At 48.4% G+C, this 15,834-nt stretch overlaps 2 protein-coding genes across 2 annotated transcripts; both read left to right on the plus strand.

The window, feature by feature from the left end:
• Positions 1-1,535: 1,535 nt before the first annotated feature.
• Positions 1,536-2,925, plus strand: DEFB121 (defensin beta 121). Its single transcript, XM_045886242.1, has 2 exons — positions 1,536-1,593; positions 2,798-2,925. Exons 1-2 carry the CDS (start codon positions 1,536-1,538, stop codon positions 2,923-2,925), a joined length of 186 nt encoding a protein of 61 aa, XP_045742198.1.
• A 7,681-nt stretch (positions 2,926-10,606) lies between these two features.
• LOC129046153 (beta-defensin 121-like) lies at positions 10,607-12,659 on the plus strand. The gene is made up of 3 exons (XM_054510221.1): positions 10,607-10,664; positions 11,799-11,968; positions 12,645-12,659. Exons 1-3 carry the CDS (start codon positions 10,607-10,609, stop codon positions 12,657-12,659), a joined length of 243 nt encoding a protein of 80 aa, XP_054366196.1.
• The last annotated feature ends 3,175 nt before the right edge of the window (positions 12,660-15,834 follow it).

A 15,834-nucleotide genomic window follows, 5' to 3' on the forward strand; every position in this document is an offset into this window, starting at 1 on the left:
TGTGGGCCCTAACAGAAAAGGTATGATGACCACGGGTCTAGAGGGTTCATTTTTCTTGGGGCCAACGGTCTTATTCCATATCAGAAAGGAGATAGTCCTCCTGTTGGTGTGCCCTGGTTTCTGCCCATTTTGTTATGATAGATCTTTCCATTATTGTGCTAAAAAGCATTTGGCTCTTTTCTGATCTATCTGCCAGCCTTATGTATCCGTAAGCCATTACTCTATCTCCTTCCACTCCCAGACTCAGGGCCTTACTACAGAAATGCTTTTTTTTTTTTTTTAAGATTTTATTTATTTATTTGAGAGAGAGAGAGAGAGCACGAGAGGGGGGAGCGGGAGAGGGAGAAGCAGACTCCCCGCTGAGCAGGGAGCCCGATGCGGGACTCGATCCTGGGACTCCAGGATCATGACCTGAGCTGAAGGCAGTCGCCCAACCAACTGAGCCACCCAGGCGCCCCAGAAATGCTTTGTTATTGCTCATGTGCCCATGGGTAAATGCACTTCGGCGGGATTGCTCTGCTTGGGGCTGGAGTAGCAGGGGCGGCTTTATTTCTCACCGCAAATCTCTGGGTCAGCCGGGGTGGCCCTGCCCCGTGTGTCTCTCATTGTCTTTGGACCACGGGGGCGTGCTCTTCTCCTGGGGATGGCAGAGGCACAACAAGGCAAGTGAAAACATTCATCACCTCTTAGAGCCTAGGCTCAAGACTGACACCTTGTCACTTCTGCCCATGCGTCATTGGCTGAAGCAAGTCAAATAGCCAAGACAAAAGTGAGGGAGGGCAAAGTGCATTCCCCCTGGGATGAGACCTTACAAATGTGTGAGTTCAAGTGGGAGTAAAATTGGGGTCGATAACGCAATCTACCATATATTATAGGAAACACCACAATGGGAGCAAATTGGCCTTTCCTTTGGCACCTAGGAAGATGCTACTTGTTCTTCTCAAACACGCACTGTTAAAAGAAAGGTCTGTCGCCTCCCTGCTCATTGCACTCCACAAATGCTGACAAGTGAGTTTCCGGTGGTGATGGCCATGGGGCCATTAGGTATTTCCCTCTGCTTCTGCCCTCCCCTTACTAATGAACCGCCAACATCGTAGGGTGTCCTCATTGCTGGAGGGAACCCAAGAAGTAGCCCTCCTTTTCTGTCTCATTGCTCTCTCTCTTTTCTTTTACCAGACATGAATTAATAGTAAAAACATTTTCCCCCTTCTTGGCTCCCCAGTTGTATTATAAACTTCCTCAAAGGCAAGGCTGTGTCCTCTTTTTGTTAATGTCTCTTCCCCCCTTATCCTGGCCTCCTCTGGAAGTTGCAGACAAGGTGGTGTATTCAGTGGCCAATCCACCAGTGTGGTTGACTACTTGCCCGTCTGTCCAATCTTCAATGACTGTTCCCTTTCTGGTTCACTGATCATAGTCCGCCATGCTCCTCGGGGCAATAAATACCAGTCTGGACTGCCCAGAATGGAGCCCTCTTCCTGTCTTGCCAGCCCAGAAGCCTCCAAGCCTCCTAATCTCCCCCTGAACCCCCAGCGTCCATGAAGCTCATTCTCGTGGTTTTGACTATTACCCTGCTCCTGATCCAGGTCACCCAAGGTAAACAGGATCTCTCCTAAGGGGCAGTGGGTCATGTTCAGGGAATTCTAGGGTCTCTGACAGCCTGGGCTAGGAGAATGGCAGGCTCCACAGAGGCCTTTGGATGATCTCTGTAGCCAAGGGAAAATTTGAGTTGTCTGGTTCCAACTGATCTTGCCAGTGCCATTACTTGACAGTCTGATCTCTGGCTCGCTCTGGAAAAGTGGAACATGATGATCTGGGCAGAGGGTATGTGCAAGAGAGAGATTTGGATGTGGAAGACAGTAAAAATAGGTACTTTTCCAAAAACAGTGTGGGGGAGGATTTGAATTTTGATCTATTGTTGCCTCCATGAAAATGGTTCCTGAATTTCTGATTGAGGATTCTTTTAAAAAATATTTTATTTATTTATCAGAGAGAGAGAGAAGGAAAGCACAAGCAGGGAGAGCAGCAGGCTGAGGGAGAGGGAGAAGCAGGCTCCCTGCTGAGCAGGGAGCCTGATGCAGGACTCGATCCCAGGACCCTGGGATCATGACCTGAGCTGAAGGCAGATGCTTCACTGACTGAGCCACCCAGGTGCCCCTCTGAGGATTCCGATTCCATTCTCAGGCAACCTCAGTTTATCCGGGCTACTTTAGCTTGTAGGTTCTGCAGAGCAGCTGTTCCTGATTATCTTGGCTGGTTAAGATCAGCAAAACGGCCTAGGATGTTGTGGAGAAGGGAGTAGGACATTCTTGGGAATTTTACTGATGCCCTAGAAGATGTCCAGATGGATTTATTTCAGATTCCTGTCCCGTTTCATTGATATGGTCAGAGAGGGTACTGAGGGCAAAGGGGAAAGGGATCTGATACGGGACACCTGGTTACACTATACTATGGGGGAGATGAAACCATGGAGAGAGGGGGACTGCCTATCTCCCCCAAAGGAGCTGGCCAGGGAGGGGAAGCTGCCCAATAATAGGTCCCAGGCCACGGAGTGGGGAGGACTTTGGGATTGTGACTGAGGACACAAATGGGAGAAGAAAGGATAATGGCCCATCATCTCTCCTAAATCTGGAGGATGCCTTATAAGGGCTTCTTCCCCATATATGTCCTGTTTCCCTTACTACTGGCTTCTCTGCTGGACTTTGACCTCCCCCTTCCCCCAGCCCTCTGCTTTATTTCAAGACTGACCCTGCCTTCTCCTTTTTTTTTTTTTTGTTCTCTCCTTCCCTTTTGATTGCAGCCATGTATTGCTGGGGTAAGTTGGGAAGGTGCAAAACAACGTGTGAACAGAATGAAGTATTCCATATATTATGCACAGATGAAGCTAAGTGTTGTGTAAACCCCAAGAATGTACCTGTCAAAACTTGATCCTTGGGGCGCCTGGGTGGCTCAGTTGGTTAAGCGACTGCCTTCGGCTCAGGTCATGATCCTGGAGTCCTGGGATCGAGTCCCGCATCGGGCTCCTTGCTCAGCAGGGAGTCTGCTTCTCCCTCTGACCCTCCCCCCTCTCATGCTCTCTCTCTCTATCTCATTCTCTCTCTCAAATAAATAAATAAAATCTTAAAAAAAAAAAAACAACCAAAACTTGATCCTTAAGTGCACCTGGAAGCCTGGGGTAAGCTGTATAGTCTGACCCCTCTAGCCCAACGTTGAGTCCAACATCATTAGAGCCCACAGTTCTATTAAATCATTCTTGGCTGTACCATTTGCGTCTGGCAGTTCGGCCTCATTATACTTACAAATCAATAACAAAGGAAAGTGTGTGTGCAGATTAGGGAGAACGGGATGGACCAGTAGGTCGTAATAATCTGTTTTGCAGACGCTCCTAGCCTGCTGGCCCATAGCTCGTCCCAGATGATATAAATGAAGAATGTTCGTTCCATCCATTTGATTCTTGTTTTCTAGACCAGCACTGCCAATAGAACTTTCTGCAGTGATGGAATGTCCCCGTCTCTGTGTTGTCCAATATGGTAACTACCAGCCACAGGTGGCTATTGAGCCTTCGAAATGCGGCTAGTGAATAAGTGCACAGAGTGACCTGTTGCATCCTTGTTTGTAATGCAAAAGCAAAACCCAAAAGCATTCTAAATGTCCATCAGTAGGAAAATGAAGTATCCATGCTAATGACGACTATGTCTCACCTAAAAAACATGATGTAAACATACCTAACTCTGCAAGACATATTGTGGGATGAAAAAAGAAAGACATCCCCTGAAATGGAAAACAAAACATCAGTTCTCTGAAGGTGTGTATATATGTATAAAGTCAGCAGGGGACAACAATGCAGATGCAGATCATTTGTTTTTTAAATCATTCCATAAATACATATTATGTGATTTTTATTAATATCTTTTCCCCTGAAAAGACATTAAGCTCCATGAGGATAGAAAAGAAAAAGAAAAAGAAACGTGGCTAGTGTAACTGGGGAACTGAGTATTTAATTTAATTTAATTTAATGTAATCTATACTTATGTTTAGATAGCTAAGTGTGGGTAGTGGTTATCATAATAGACACTGTAGCTTTAGGCTCTTGAAATACAGGCTGCTTCTTTTTCTCTACTTTCACTCCAAAAGGCTGCAACCCTCCCTGGATAAGACCTGCAAATCTACCCTGTTAGGGACTCCAGGATCGTGTCTCATCATTTTCTTCAACCTGCAGAGAGAGCTGGTATCAGGCCCCATGTGGGTTCCTGCTCCATCTCTTTCCTTTCCTCCCAGTTGGGGCCACATGATATTGAATTGTGGGCTAGTCTTTTTCCAGGACTGATCCTGAACTGAGACAATGGGTATCTTCCCATCACCTACTCACTCTCCAGTCCCTTCATATGAGAACGCTAAAACTGGCCTTAGCTGTATGGCTTGCCTCCATCATCCCCAGCGCACCCCTCTGCTGTAACTTCCAGCCTCAGTGTCTAAGTCTTAATGTAAGTGTCAAAGGAAGAACACTGGATTCAGAATCAGAAGGTCTGGATTCAAATCCTTGACCACATATCCGCCGCATGATGCTAGGCAAGGCATTTAACCTTCTCTGTTTTATCTTCTCATCTCTAAAGTGAGGATTCATCCCACCAGAGGCACAAGGCTGTTGTAAGATTAAATGAAATAACAGGTAGGAAATGTCCAGCACAGAGGCCAACGCACATTTGATTCCCGTTAAGACTCCGGAGGCCCTCCTCTTCCCTTCTCGTATCAGGTCCGCCATCATGGCCCCTTGAGTCTTCCTTGGCAATGCCTTTGTACAAACCCTACTATTACGCTCTGCTCTCTTGGCTCAGTCCCTCCTTGGTGTCTTTCCTCTTCTTTCTCACACCTGATAATTCCCGCCCCCCTCCCCCCCCCCCCCCCGCCCCGGTTACTTGAGCAGGCATAGAGAGTGAAAAGATCATTTTCTTTCTGCCCAGTTATTGGAAGGAGAGCCAGGACTTTGTATTCTAAATCCTGGCCTTCCTTTGCCACTGGGGAGCTGAAAAAAAAATGTATGGGTGTGTGTGAGAGAGAGATAGAACGAGTTTCAGGGGCTGCCCTGAAGACAACTCTCCCCCCCCATCTTTGTTAGAGAGACCCAGGCACAAGGAATGCAGTTAGACAGGATTGTCTCAGGAGGCGTGGGATGGAGATTTTAGCTTCAAGTTCAGGAGAGGAGTGGCCTGGCGTTTGGAGGTGTTGAATCTCCGCACAACAGGGAGAAGAGATGGGGGTTTGGTTTCCAGGCTGTTTGATAAAGCGCCCCGAGGTGCTAAGTCCTTGGATGGGACCGCCGGCATGGAGACAGCCACTGTGATGGCTGTGGTCCTGGGAGACACAGCACAAGCCTCCATGGCTGGGCCTGTGGTCAGCGGGGAGGGCCCTGGTGAGCAACAATTCTCCAATGCCCAGAGCTGCCCGATGAATGGCTGGTGGAATTCATCAGCAGTAGCCCGAGCATGAAGAGCAAGAGAACTGGAGATCGTCATCATGACGTAAGGAGCAGGTTCCTCCTCATTTCCCAGAATCATGGGGTCCTAGTAGGATCAAGAGGAGGAAGGCAGAAGACCCCAACAGTCACTGACATTGGGCATCTCCCCAACTTTGTAAGTGGCATCTTGGAGCTGAATTTAAAACGCACATAAATAAAGAAAGCATTGGCTGAGGCTTGAGCGTGGTGGCGCCTTCATGACTGGTGTGTGGCTATTAACGTGTTAACGACTCTCAGAAGCAACCCTCTCACCAGCACCGTGTCATGGCACATTGCTTGAAGCAGGATGCAGTCGGGGACATACTGGTGTAGCGGCATCTCCAGCTGCCAGCCCCTCTATCATAGCCTCGCCACACTTGCATGCAAACTTGGCCTCATATTGCCTCTCTCAAGCCAAAGCCCCTCATCTGGATACTTTTCCTGCCTCACTGGGAAGGCGAGGAGAAGACGTGAGTACGTGCAAGTCAAAGAAATCTGTCGAAGGCTGTGATTTTATGGTGTTCGTTTCTTCCACCTTCTTGTCATATATTTTTTAAAGATTTTATTTATTTATTTGAGAGACAAAGAGCAGAAGCAGGGGGAGGGGCAGAAGGAGGGGAGAGGGACCAGCAAGAGTTCCCACTGAGCTGGGAGCCTGACTCAGGGCTCGATCCCAGGACTCCGAGATCATGACCTGAGCTGAAGTCAGATACTTAACAGACTGAGCCACCCAGGGGGTCCCCCTTCTTGTCATATTATTAACCTCACAGGTTAGAGGGAGGGTTCGCTGAGATAGAGTAAAAGTACATGGCCTGGGGGCACCTGGGTGGCTCAGTTGGTTAAGCGACTGCCTTTGGCTCAGGTCATGATCCTGGAGTCCCTGGATCGAGTCCCGCATCGGGCTCCCTGCTCGGCAGGGAGTCTGCTTCTCCCTTTGACCCTCCCCTCTCTCATGTGCTCTCTCTCATTCTCTCTCTCTCAAAAAAGATAAATAAAATCTTAAAAAAAAAAAAAGTACGTGGCCTGTGTGGGACCTGCTGGGAACTCGATCGCTAGCACTTGCCTCCCCCTCTGCACCATGGGATTCAGGCTGCAGGGCGTGGGCAGCCTTTCAGGAGCTGAAAAATGCAACTGTGCAGATTTCAGGGGGTGGGGGGTGCAGGTCTTAGAGAACTGGCCAGGCCGGGCTGTACCGTGTGGGAGGCATTACCAAGGCTGAAGCTACGGTCTGTTCTGTTCTTGGCAGGATCCGGGAGATACCACACAGTTCCCAGGGGCCAAGTTGGCTCTCTGACCAAGGTCTGCCTCTTTCCCTATCTCCTGGTCTCTTCGCCCATGGTGGCTTCTCCCATACTGGCCACGTTGGCAACCCGTGCCCCCTGCTGCCCACTGCCCTTAGCCTTGGCCCGGTCTCCTGGCTTAACAGAAAATCACCAGGCAACTGTCATGCTGTGGAGTCAGAGCACGTAGGGGCTCGAGGGGGACCGTGGTGCTGAACTGGACAGAACTCTAGGCCCTGGCACTTGATGGTCTGAGAACAAATACACATGTGCACATGTACTCAAGAACATACAAACAGGGCGCCTGGGTGGCTCAGCCGGTTAAGCGACTGCCTTCGGCTCAGGTCATGATCCTGGAGTCCCTGGATCGAGTCCCGCATCGGGCTCCCTGCTCGGCGGCGGGGAGTCTGCTTCTCCCTCTGACCCTCCTCCCTCTCATGCTCTCTCTATCTCATTCTCTCTCTCAAATAAATAAATAAAATCTTTAAAAAAAAAAAAAAGAACATACAAACACACACCCACCTGATTACAAGTCTACACACAAATGACATGCAAGTATAAACATACTCACACATAAATATTCAAGTACTCACATATACAAAGTACCCACAAATAACCCAGGCACACAAAATATACATAAAATGCACAAAATGTGAGCATACACAGCTATGCACAAATTTACACATACACACAAGTACATATAAACACAATGTAAGGCAAATATAATCTCAGATCCCCAACTAGAGATGCGCTATAGCAATTAACCCATCTTTTTCTGTTTCTCCTTATCTCAGTCAAGGCTGTTTCTCTGAATCATCCCATGCTTCCTGGCAATCTCTGTCTACAAGGATTCATAAAGGGGCTTATGAAATATTGCAAAGAACTGTCGCAAGGCGGGGCCTGGAATCCCCAGAAAGAACTTCTGGTCTGTTACAATAATAAAGCAGATCTTTCTACTTCAGGCAGGAAGTGTCAGGTGTGTTATGTCCTCACTAAATACTTTCTGTGGATTCGCTCATCTGACAGACTGAGCCACCCAGGGGGTCCCCCTTCTTGTCATATTATTAACCTCACAGGTTAGAGGGAGGGTTCGCTGAGATAGAGTAAAAGTACGTGGTCCTCCTTAATAACCTTAATAAACCTACGAAGTCGGTACGATTATTACCCCATTGTACAGCCAAAGAACCAGGTTCAGAGTTGATAACATTTTCTAAGGTACTACAGGTAGCAGACGAACTTCAGAACCCAGGCTTGCCAACATCCTGCTCTGCTGTCCGGTTCCGTGCCAAGTCCTGCAGACGCTGAATGACATCCTCAAGGACATCCAAGCAGCTCCGTTCCCAGCTCTGGACCAGATAGAACGCCTGGGATCTCCACTGCCCTTGCTGGATGTTTTCTCCTTTCACCCCCTTTCTGTTTGTGCTCTGCCGGCGACAATGCAGGCCATGTGATGATTTCTCCCTGGAGGAGAAAGAGCCTCCTTGCTAGCCTTTCCTTGCTTGCTTCTGCCTTGGCAATTATCTTCAGTCTGGACTGCCAGAGTGATTTTTCTAGGCTAAAAAAAAAAAAAAAAAAAAAAAAAAAATCTGACCATGCCCCCACAGTCCTCTCTAAAAGATCTTACTATTCCCCATGGCTCACAGGCCGGCTTCCCCAGCCCTGAGCATGGCATTGAAGCTCCCCGCCCCCCACACGTGGTGGCTGCCTCATGTCCCTCCGGGTCTCCCCTTCTGTTTCAAACATTCACAACCACAGCCGTGTGCTGACCATTCTCCTGACTTCCCTCTGCGGAAATCGGCTTTCTCTCGTCCGTTCTTCTCCCCACCCAGGAAGCCCTGGAGCAGTTCATGTCCTCTGACTAAGCCTCAGTTTTGTTAGATGTGATTTGGAGGTTTATGATTGCCCCTTCTGATGGTAATAAAAAAGATAAGTATGAGGATGACGATAATAATGATAATGAAAAACAACAATAATAATGATAAATAATTATTCAACACCTACTATGTGTCAGGTACTTTGCTAAGCAATTTACATAAGTTATCCATCCCATTTAATTAAATCAGAGATAGTTCTGATCTGTATTTTATCGTAGGATGCTCAGGAAATTTACCTCGCTCGGGGTCAACAGGTATCAAATGTCAGGGCCAACACTCAAATTCAAATCTGTGTGAAATCAAAACCCATGCTCCATTCCTGGTATTCTAGGATTCTAGAATTCTCTTCTCTCTTCTCCTTTCATAGTTTCTGAAGTGCTGCCAGAAGCCCAATCCTTATTCAGCTTCTTGAGATGCTGGACCGAAGGGACACAGTCCATGTGCTTTCTCTACACTCTGGAAGGACTTGGGTTACTACCCCATTAGATCACTTCTCCCAGGTCACTTTCTCAGTGTATGTTATTTATTCAGACCATAGGTATTTATTAAGTTCCTGTGATGTGCTGGGTGTGTCAGAGGTTGTTAGCTCTTCCCCAATACCCTTCCTTCCCTTCTTCTTAGTAAGACTACCCCTGCATTTAGCTAGCCATGGTTGCCCAGAATAAAGAAAACCTTTCCAGCCTACCCTGCAGCTAGGTGTGGCCATCTGAATAAGTTCTGGCCAATGTGCTGAAGTGGAAGAGGTGTGTGCAGATTCTGAGGGGCGTCCCTTAAAGGGAAAGGCGTGCACTTCATTTCCCTCTTTCTCTTCTCTGGCAGGAATTGGGACAGCCCTCTTGGGTCATCAGACAAAGCTGCCTGGGCAGGATGGCAGAATGCCAAGCTAGGGGCAATCTTGCTCCCTGCCGAATCAGGAAGCTGCCTGACCAGATTTGTCCGTAAGAAAGAAATCAATGTCTATCTTTTGGAATCTTTGTTTGGGGAGAATGTCTGTTCAAACAGTTGAATTAATATCCTAATCCAGGTGATGTTATGGGCAGTGGGGTTACAAGGCAAATTTCTGACATTCTAATGGGGGAAGACACAAAGATTAACCATGTAAAATAAAGTTGAAAAGAACAGATAAATCTAAGCAGGTCATGAATCAAGTTATAATGACATGGAGTGACTGTAGGTGGGAGTACCCTCATCTAGGGTGACCAGGAAAAGCCGATCCAGGAGATGACATTCGAGATGAGACTGAATGATAAACAGGAGCCGGCCCTGGAAGGTCTGCAGGAAGAACTTTACAGGAAGAACAAATAGCAAATGCTAAAGCCCTGAACTGGGAACTAGATTGGCAAGTTCAAGGTTCAGAAAGACATGCCCATGTATCCTTCTGTTAGAAAGTTGAGAATAAGTATTTTTTAATAGATATTCGTGTATTTTTAAATATATATATTTAAATTTATTTATGAGAGAGAGAGCACGAGTGGGGGTGGGGGGATCGGGAGGGGCAGAGGGAGAGGGAGAAGCAGACTTCCGGCTGAGCAGGGAGCCCCACCGACCTCGGGACTTGACATAGGGCTGGAACCCAGGACCCCAAGATCAAGACCTGAGCCAAAAGCAGATGCTTAACCAACTGAGCCACCCAGGTGCCCCCCAATATGTATTTGTGTATTAATTAATTTGTTCTCTTGTGGGTCTTGAGAGGCCAACGGGCTTTCATCTGACTGTCTCCTCAGCAGGAAGGAAACCCACTGTTGGCATGGGTGCTGGCCAGTTTCCCACACTCTCATCTTGTGCTTGGCTACATCTGCTACACACTGTCCTTTGGCCTGGCTGATCTCATATAAATCCTCTCCCGCTAGAATTCACTGCCCACAACCCTGCCAATAAAAGCGAGGCTCATCCCCGCTGCAGAGAACTCTCTTTCCCTCCCCTGCTGCAAGGCCACCTCCTTCTCCTGTGACCTGGCAGCCATGAAGTTTCTTTTCCTCTTTCTTGTCATCCTTCTGGCCATGGATTCAGTGCTCTCAGGTAACTTGGGTCTCTCTCAGGTGTCTGGAATCTTGGTCATGAACTTCTTGCTTTCCTCTCCCCTCCACTGCGGGCAGCACAAAACTTTTCCTCCTTTGATGGGGCTTTGGGAGGTTTCCCCAGGATCAGCTCACATCCACATCTCTGATTCTTTTTTGCCAAGGTGGTGGGATGGTAGCTCTTTGGAGCACCTGACACTTAAGGGCAGGGTGGTGTTCTGGTGGGATCTTGGGAGAAGGTGTATGGGTGATGGGGTTGGGTGCAGATTGGGAACCTGTTGGGGGCTTTGGGGCATTAAGATTAGAGGCTGAGGGTGAGCTGTGATGGGGAGAAACACTTAGGGGTTGGAGTGGTGGGGGGAAGATTAGGATGAGCTGGAGGTAAGGTGCTGGGCTCCCCTGATGGTTTGGGGTGGGTTGGGGAGCGGATGGGATTTTGGGTTGAGTGGAGGTGGTGCTGGGGGTAGACTGGAGCTTGGGCTGGAACTGAGAGTTGGTACTGAATAGTGCAGGGTGTCTGATGACTGCGACTTAGGATTGAGGTTGGTGACTTGATTAAATTTGGGTTTGGCTTGGAGTTCAGGCTCAAGGGGCATTGAGTTGGGTAGGGCTGGGAGTTCTACTTAAGATTGGACTGGGTTCTGAGTTTGAATTGGGGGAATATGGTTAAGGAGGATTGGAGATTGGGTTGTGGCTGGACCCAGGTGAGCTTAAGTTGGGACCAGGCTATTGATTAGGAGCTGGGTCTTTTGAAATGAGGGTGAATCTCTTCCAACCCCTAATATCACAGGTAAAGTTTATTGTCCTTTCCCCATCATTCCCAAGCTCCATTAGGGGAGATCTTCTTTGGCATCAACTGATCCCAAAGTTAGGAGTAGCAGGTTGGGGGATGGAAAGACAGAGGATGGGATGCCTGAAAAAGGCTTTCCTAAAAGCCTTGGAGTTCCCAAATCTGGAACAACTGTCTCAATTCCCTCCCCTCTCAAGATCACTTCTCCCTTTCCTGGGACTGGGTTCACTGTTAGTTACTCAACCGTCTCCCTTTCCCCCTTGCCCTGTTCCTCCTCTGCCTCTTCTTGTCTCGCCACTTGAGGGATACTAACATCTGCTTAATGGTTGTTCCTGTGCCCAACAGCAGAGTGTTGGATGGATGGAAAATGCCGGTTGGTGTGCAAAAATGATGAAGATAGTGTCATACGCTGCGCAAATCGTAAACGGTGCTGTGTCCCTAGTCGTTACTTAACAGTCCAGCCAATGACAGTTGAAAGAATGGAACCCTGGACCGTTCCTCACACGCGCAAACCAGTAAAACAAAAGACCAGATCCAGACCTGGCAGTAGACATTATGGATAGAAATGGCTTTGTTTCAGGTTCCTTAGCTCCCACATTCCATTAAAACTCACAAATCTGTTTCTTGTGTCCGTCAATCATGAGGAATGATGCCCCAAATGTATTGAGGGTGGGGGGGTTGGCTGATGGCAGGATGGGGGTTAAGAGGTAGCAGAGAGACATTGCTGGGGCTTGGCCACAGCAATGGGATGATAGTTACAGTCTTGAAGACAGTTCCTCATCTACCAGCTGCAGGAAAGTCTATTGGAGTGGGTTGAGGAGCACATCCGGGGAAGCCAAGAGACTTAAAGGCACAGCTGGTACCAAGAGCGGGGGAGAACCGCTGGGTGGGAGAGTTGCTCCATCTTGGGGGTGAAAAGGCTGGGGGTGGACAGAGACCGAGTAGAGCCCAAATCCTTGGGTTTCTATGGAAGTTGGTTGAGATGCCTTTTGATGCTGGAGGCCCCACAGCCCCAAAGATCAGAAGATTTCCAAGTGCTAAAAAGAGATAAAGCACATGAACTTACCCATTTATAAATGAGTTTGTTCACTCTTCAGTTCTTCCTTTCTTTCATGGATTTGATCATTCCGTCACCCCAGCTCTTCCACTCACCACTGTCAGACTCTGCTTATATCCCCCTCCACGCTTCAGCTTCCCCAGCTGTGAGGTTGGAACCCTAGAATCTATCTCAGGATTGTGGGAAGCGGGAGAGGAGATAATGGAGCTCACAGTGCCCAGTACATTGTGAGCCCTATAAATGTTAGCTGTTGCTATTATTGCTCATTGATTTCTTCAAGTATTTAAGGAATATGTGTGCTGTGTGCCTTCCAGCTGTGTTAGACTCTGAGGGACATAGAAGCCTGTCTCATTTGAACTAAGAATTTAGCCTGGGAGGAGACTAACCCATGGGGAATATTCGAGAATTCTGATCAGGAATCTAGAGGACCTGGGTGTCTTCCTTGCTTTGTTATCTCAAATCCTATTCTTTGGGCCCCATTCATCCAACACGGTTGTTCACCCCTGAACTGTGTTCTCTGCAGTGAGATCAGATACCAGGAGTGCTCTGTAAAGCATGGTGCGTGACATAGAGACGGATAGAAGGGGTTCAATCTGATCCATGGAGATAATTTGTTCTCAATTCATTATTTCTGCTCTTAGACTCTGGGAAGAGAGACACCTCTTCCTCTGATCCTGGTCCTACTCTGGGCATCCTCTGATTATGTCCTTCCCCATGGGGTTAGGAGTCAATGGGGGCAAGTGGGATATATCCATTTAGAGACGGTGCCCTCCTCTCCTTCCAAGACCATGATTTGAGCAGCTGGAGCCTGGAATTCTCTGCCCAGAGAACACTTGTGCTTGCTTCCAGGGACCACGTGGGCTTTCCCCTGGAAGATGGGGCCCACTATGTGTGCACCTTAGGCAGGAAGAGTACCAAGGGACACTCCTGTTTGAGGTGTGGGGGGCCAGCTTGGATGTTCAGGCTGGAGTGTCCAGGTCTTGCATGAGAGAGTCCTCACAGTGTGGGGCAGAGTTGGGGATGAGGGAGAAGAGAGCTGGGCTCTGGGCTGAGCCAGCTCCCCTCATGCCACCTTGTTCCTGCACAGAACTCTGAAGAATCCAAGCATTATAAATTCAAATCTGCTCTTTCATGTCATTATGAAGGGCTATTTCACAAAGGGCCGTGGGATAGATTTTATTTGTCCCACTTGTTAGCTTGATTCATAACTGTTAAATATGCAGACATACGGCAGATGAGCCTCCATTTGCATTCCTGCACCAGGACCCACAAACTTTGGGTTGGGCCTGGAATTTGGATCGTGCTCTGGTTCACAACCCATCTCCAAGCTCCCTGCAGAGGCAAGGGCTGCTGCAGCTGTGCTTTCCACATTCTCGACACCTGTGCGACTGGGGGAGACTCTTAGGCTGCCCAGCAGAGCTACCTGGGCCCCGAGGCCCTGGGTAAGACCATCCAAAATAGTTCCTCACTGGCTTCTCTGCCTCCAGGTTTTCTTTGCATTGGGGTCTATTATCAGAGGGATTCTTTCTAGAAGATTCATCTGACCATGTTACCCTCCTGCTTAGATGGCTTCTTTTGCTCCCTCCTGCCCAGGGTCGGGTCTGAAGGCCTTGGTGGCCCAGCTTCATCTCCCATGACTACTGCTTACGGATCAACTCTCTCCAACCTTGCTTTTGTCCATGGTTCCCCTCTACCTCGTCCCCACCACCAGGCTCATCTCTGTGATGAACTCCTTCTCACCCTCAAAGTGCAGTTGATGTCCCTACCCAGGAAAGCCTTCCATAAGCTCTGTCTCACTATTTCTTAATAATTATAATACTAGTAGCTATAATAATAGTTCCAATTGTCACTCCTTATGTGTCAGGCACTGTGCTTGCTGTTCATGGGCCTGAAGTCATCCCATTCTTGCAACAACCCTCTGGGTTTTTTTTTTTAAAGATTTTATTTATTTGTGCGAGAGAGAGAGGGAGGCAGGAAGAGGGAGAAACAGGCTCCTTGTTAAGCAAGGAGCCTGATGTGGGACTCCATCCCAGGACCCTGGGATCATGACCTGAGCCAAAGGCAGACACTTCACCAACTGAGCCACCCAGGCGCCCCACAACAACCCTCTGATTATCCCTATCTTACTGATGAAGAAACTGGGACCTAGACAGGTGGTATAATTAGCCAAGGTCACACAACAGTAAGATAGAGCCGGGATTCCAACTAAGTTCTGATTGGCTTCACAAAGTGTCAGCCTTAAGCAGGGATGACTCATATCACATTATTATATAATTATTTATTCACAGCTCACTTCTCACCAATCCCCCAAACACACACATACTGGATGGAAATGCTCGGAGGTTGAGACAGCGTCTTATTTACATCTGTATGCTGGGTGATGCCAGGTTCCAGGAATCAGCGTGGGGTCCTTCCTGGGCTAGAGGGATTGGAGGACTGTGGGATCAGATATATATGGCTCTGGCTGGCGGTGACAGGAAGGATGCAGAGCAGCTCCGGGGGCTTTCTCAAGTTGGTTCTCTTATTCACCAGTTAGTTTGCTCTCAGAAGACATAGATTTCATAGTGTGGGAGGTGGTCTGGGGACAGTCGAAGGGTTCCCCAGTACTGGGGCCTGTTCTTAATGTCATGCCCTCACCAAATTCATTCATTACGAGAAACTCAGTCCACAACATTAAGAATCTCCTCCGTGCTTAGCACGTGCACACAGAGACAACCCTGGGGCGTGATAGAATGGTGAGGAGAGAAAAAGGCTTGGAACTCACCATCGAGCCATGTGAAGTTTTTAGAAAGCACTTAACCCCATGTCTGAGTCTCTGGACTTGGGGTCTGGGCATGTGAAATTTTGAAAATTCCCTCAGATTATTCCTTTGGGAGATAAAGCTCCACCCCTTCCAAGTCCCCTGACAGATTTCCTTCGTTCCTAATAGCCCCCAAACTGTGACACTCTCTGAGCTGGGCAACTTCCCCTTATCTTCCCATTTCACAGGGGGGAAACTGAGGTCCAAGGAGGAACCGTGGCCTACGTTCATACGTAGGTTCGACACAGTGCTGGGATTAGTAAACAGTCTTCTCTGATTTCTGGTGAGGGGGCTGAGGGGATGTGGAAGGGATATGACGTAGATATAGACAGTGAGTGGTGGCATATAGTGACATGGGGCTGACGGGAGGCCAGGAGTTGGGAGCTGCAAAGCCCCTGACAAAACTGTGAAGCCCTTTTTTGGGTGCCACAGCCTCTCTCCAGGGGGAAAGGTTGAAGCAGACTGGTCCGCCTGATCCACCTTCTCAGAAGCACACTCCGTACACCCCTCTTTCGGATGCTAAT

This window comes from Mirounga angustirostris, unplaced genomic scaffold (assembly GCF_029215605.1).
Source record: "Mirounga angustirostris isolate CCGP_5_RB_7025 unplaced genomic scaffold, mMirAng1.0.hap1 SCAF_10, whole genome shotgun sequence".
Classification (NCBI taxonomy): domain Eukaryota; kingdom Metazoa; phylum Chordata; class Mammalia; order Carnivora; family Phocidae; genus Mirounga; species Mirounga angustirostris.

Coding starts and splice junctions, on each gene's coding strand:
- DEFB121 (XM_045886242.1), top strand. CDS start 1,536: ATGAAGCTCATTCTCGTGGTTTTGACTATTACCCTGCTCCTGATCCAG. Junction 1,594..2,797: donor CCTGATCCAGGTCACCCAAG/GTAAACAGGATC, acceptor TTTTGATTGCAG/CCATGTATTGCTGGGGTAAG.
- LOC129046153 (XM_054510221.1), top strand. CDS start 10,607: ATGAAGTTTCTTTTCCTCTTTCTTGTCATCCTTCTGGCCATGGATTCA. Junction 10,665..11,798: donor CATGGATTCAGTGCTCTCAG/GTAACTTGGGTC, acceptor TGTGCCCAACAG/CAGAGTGTTGGATGGATGGA.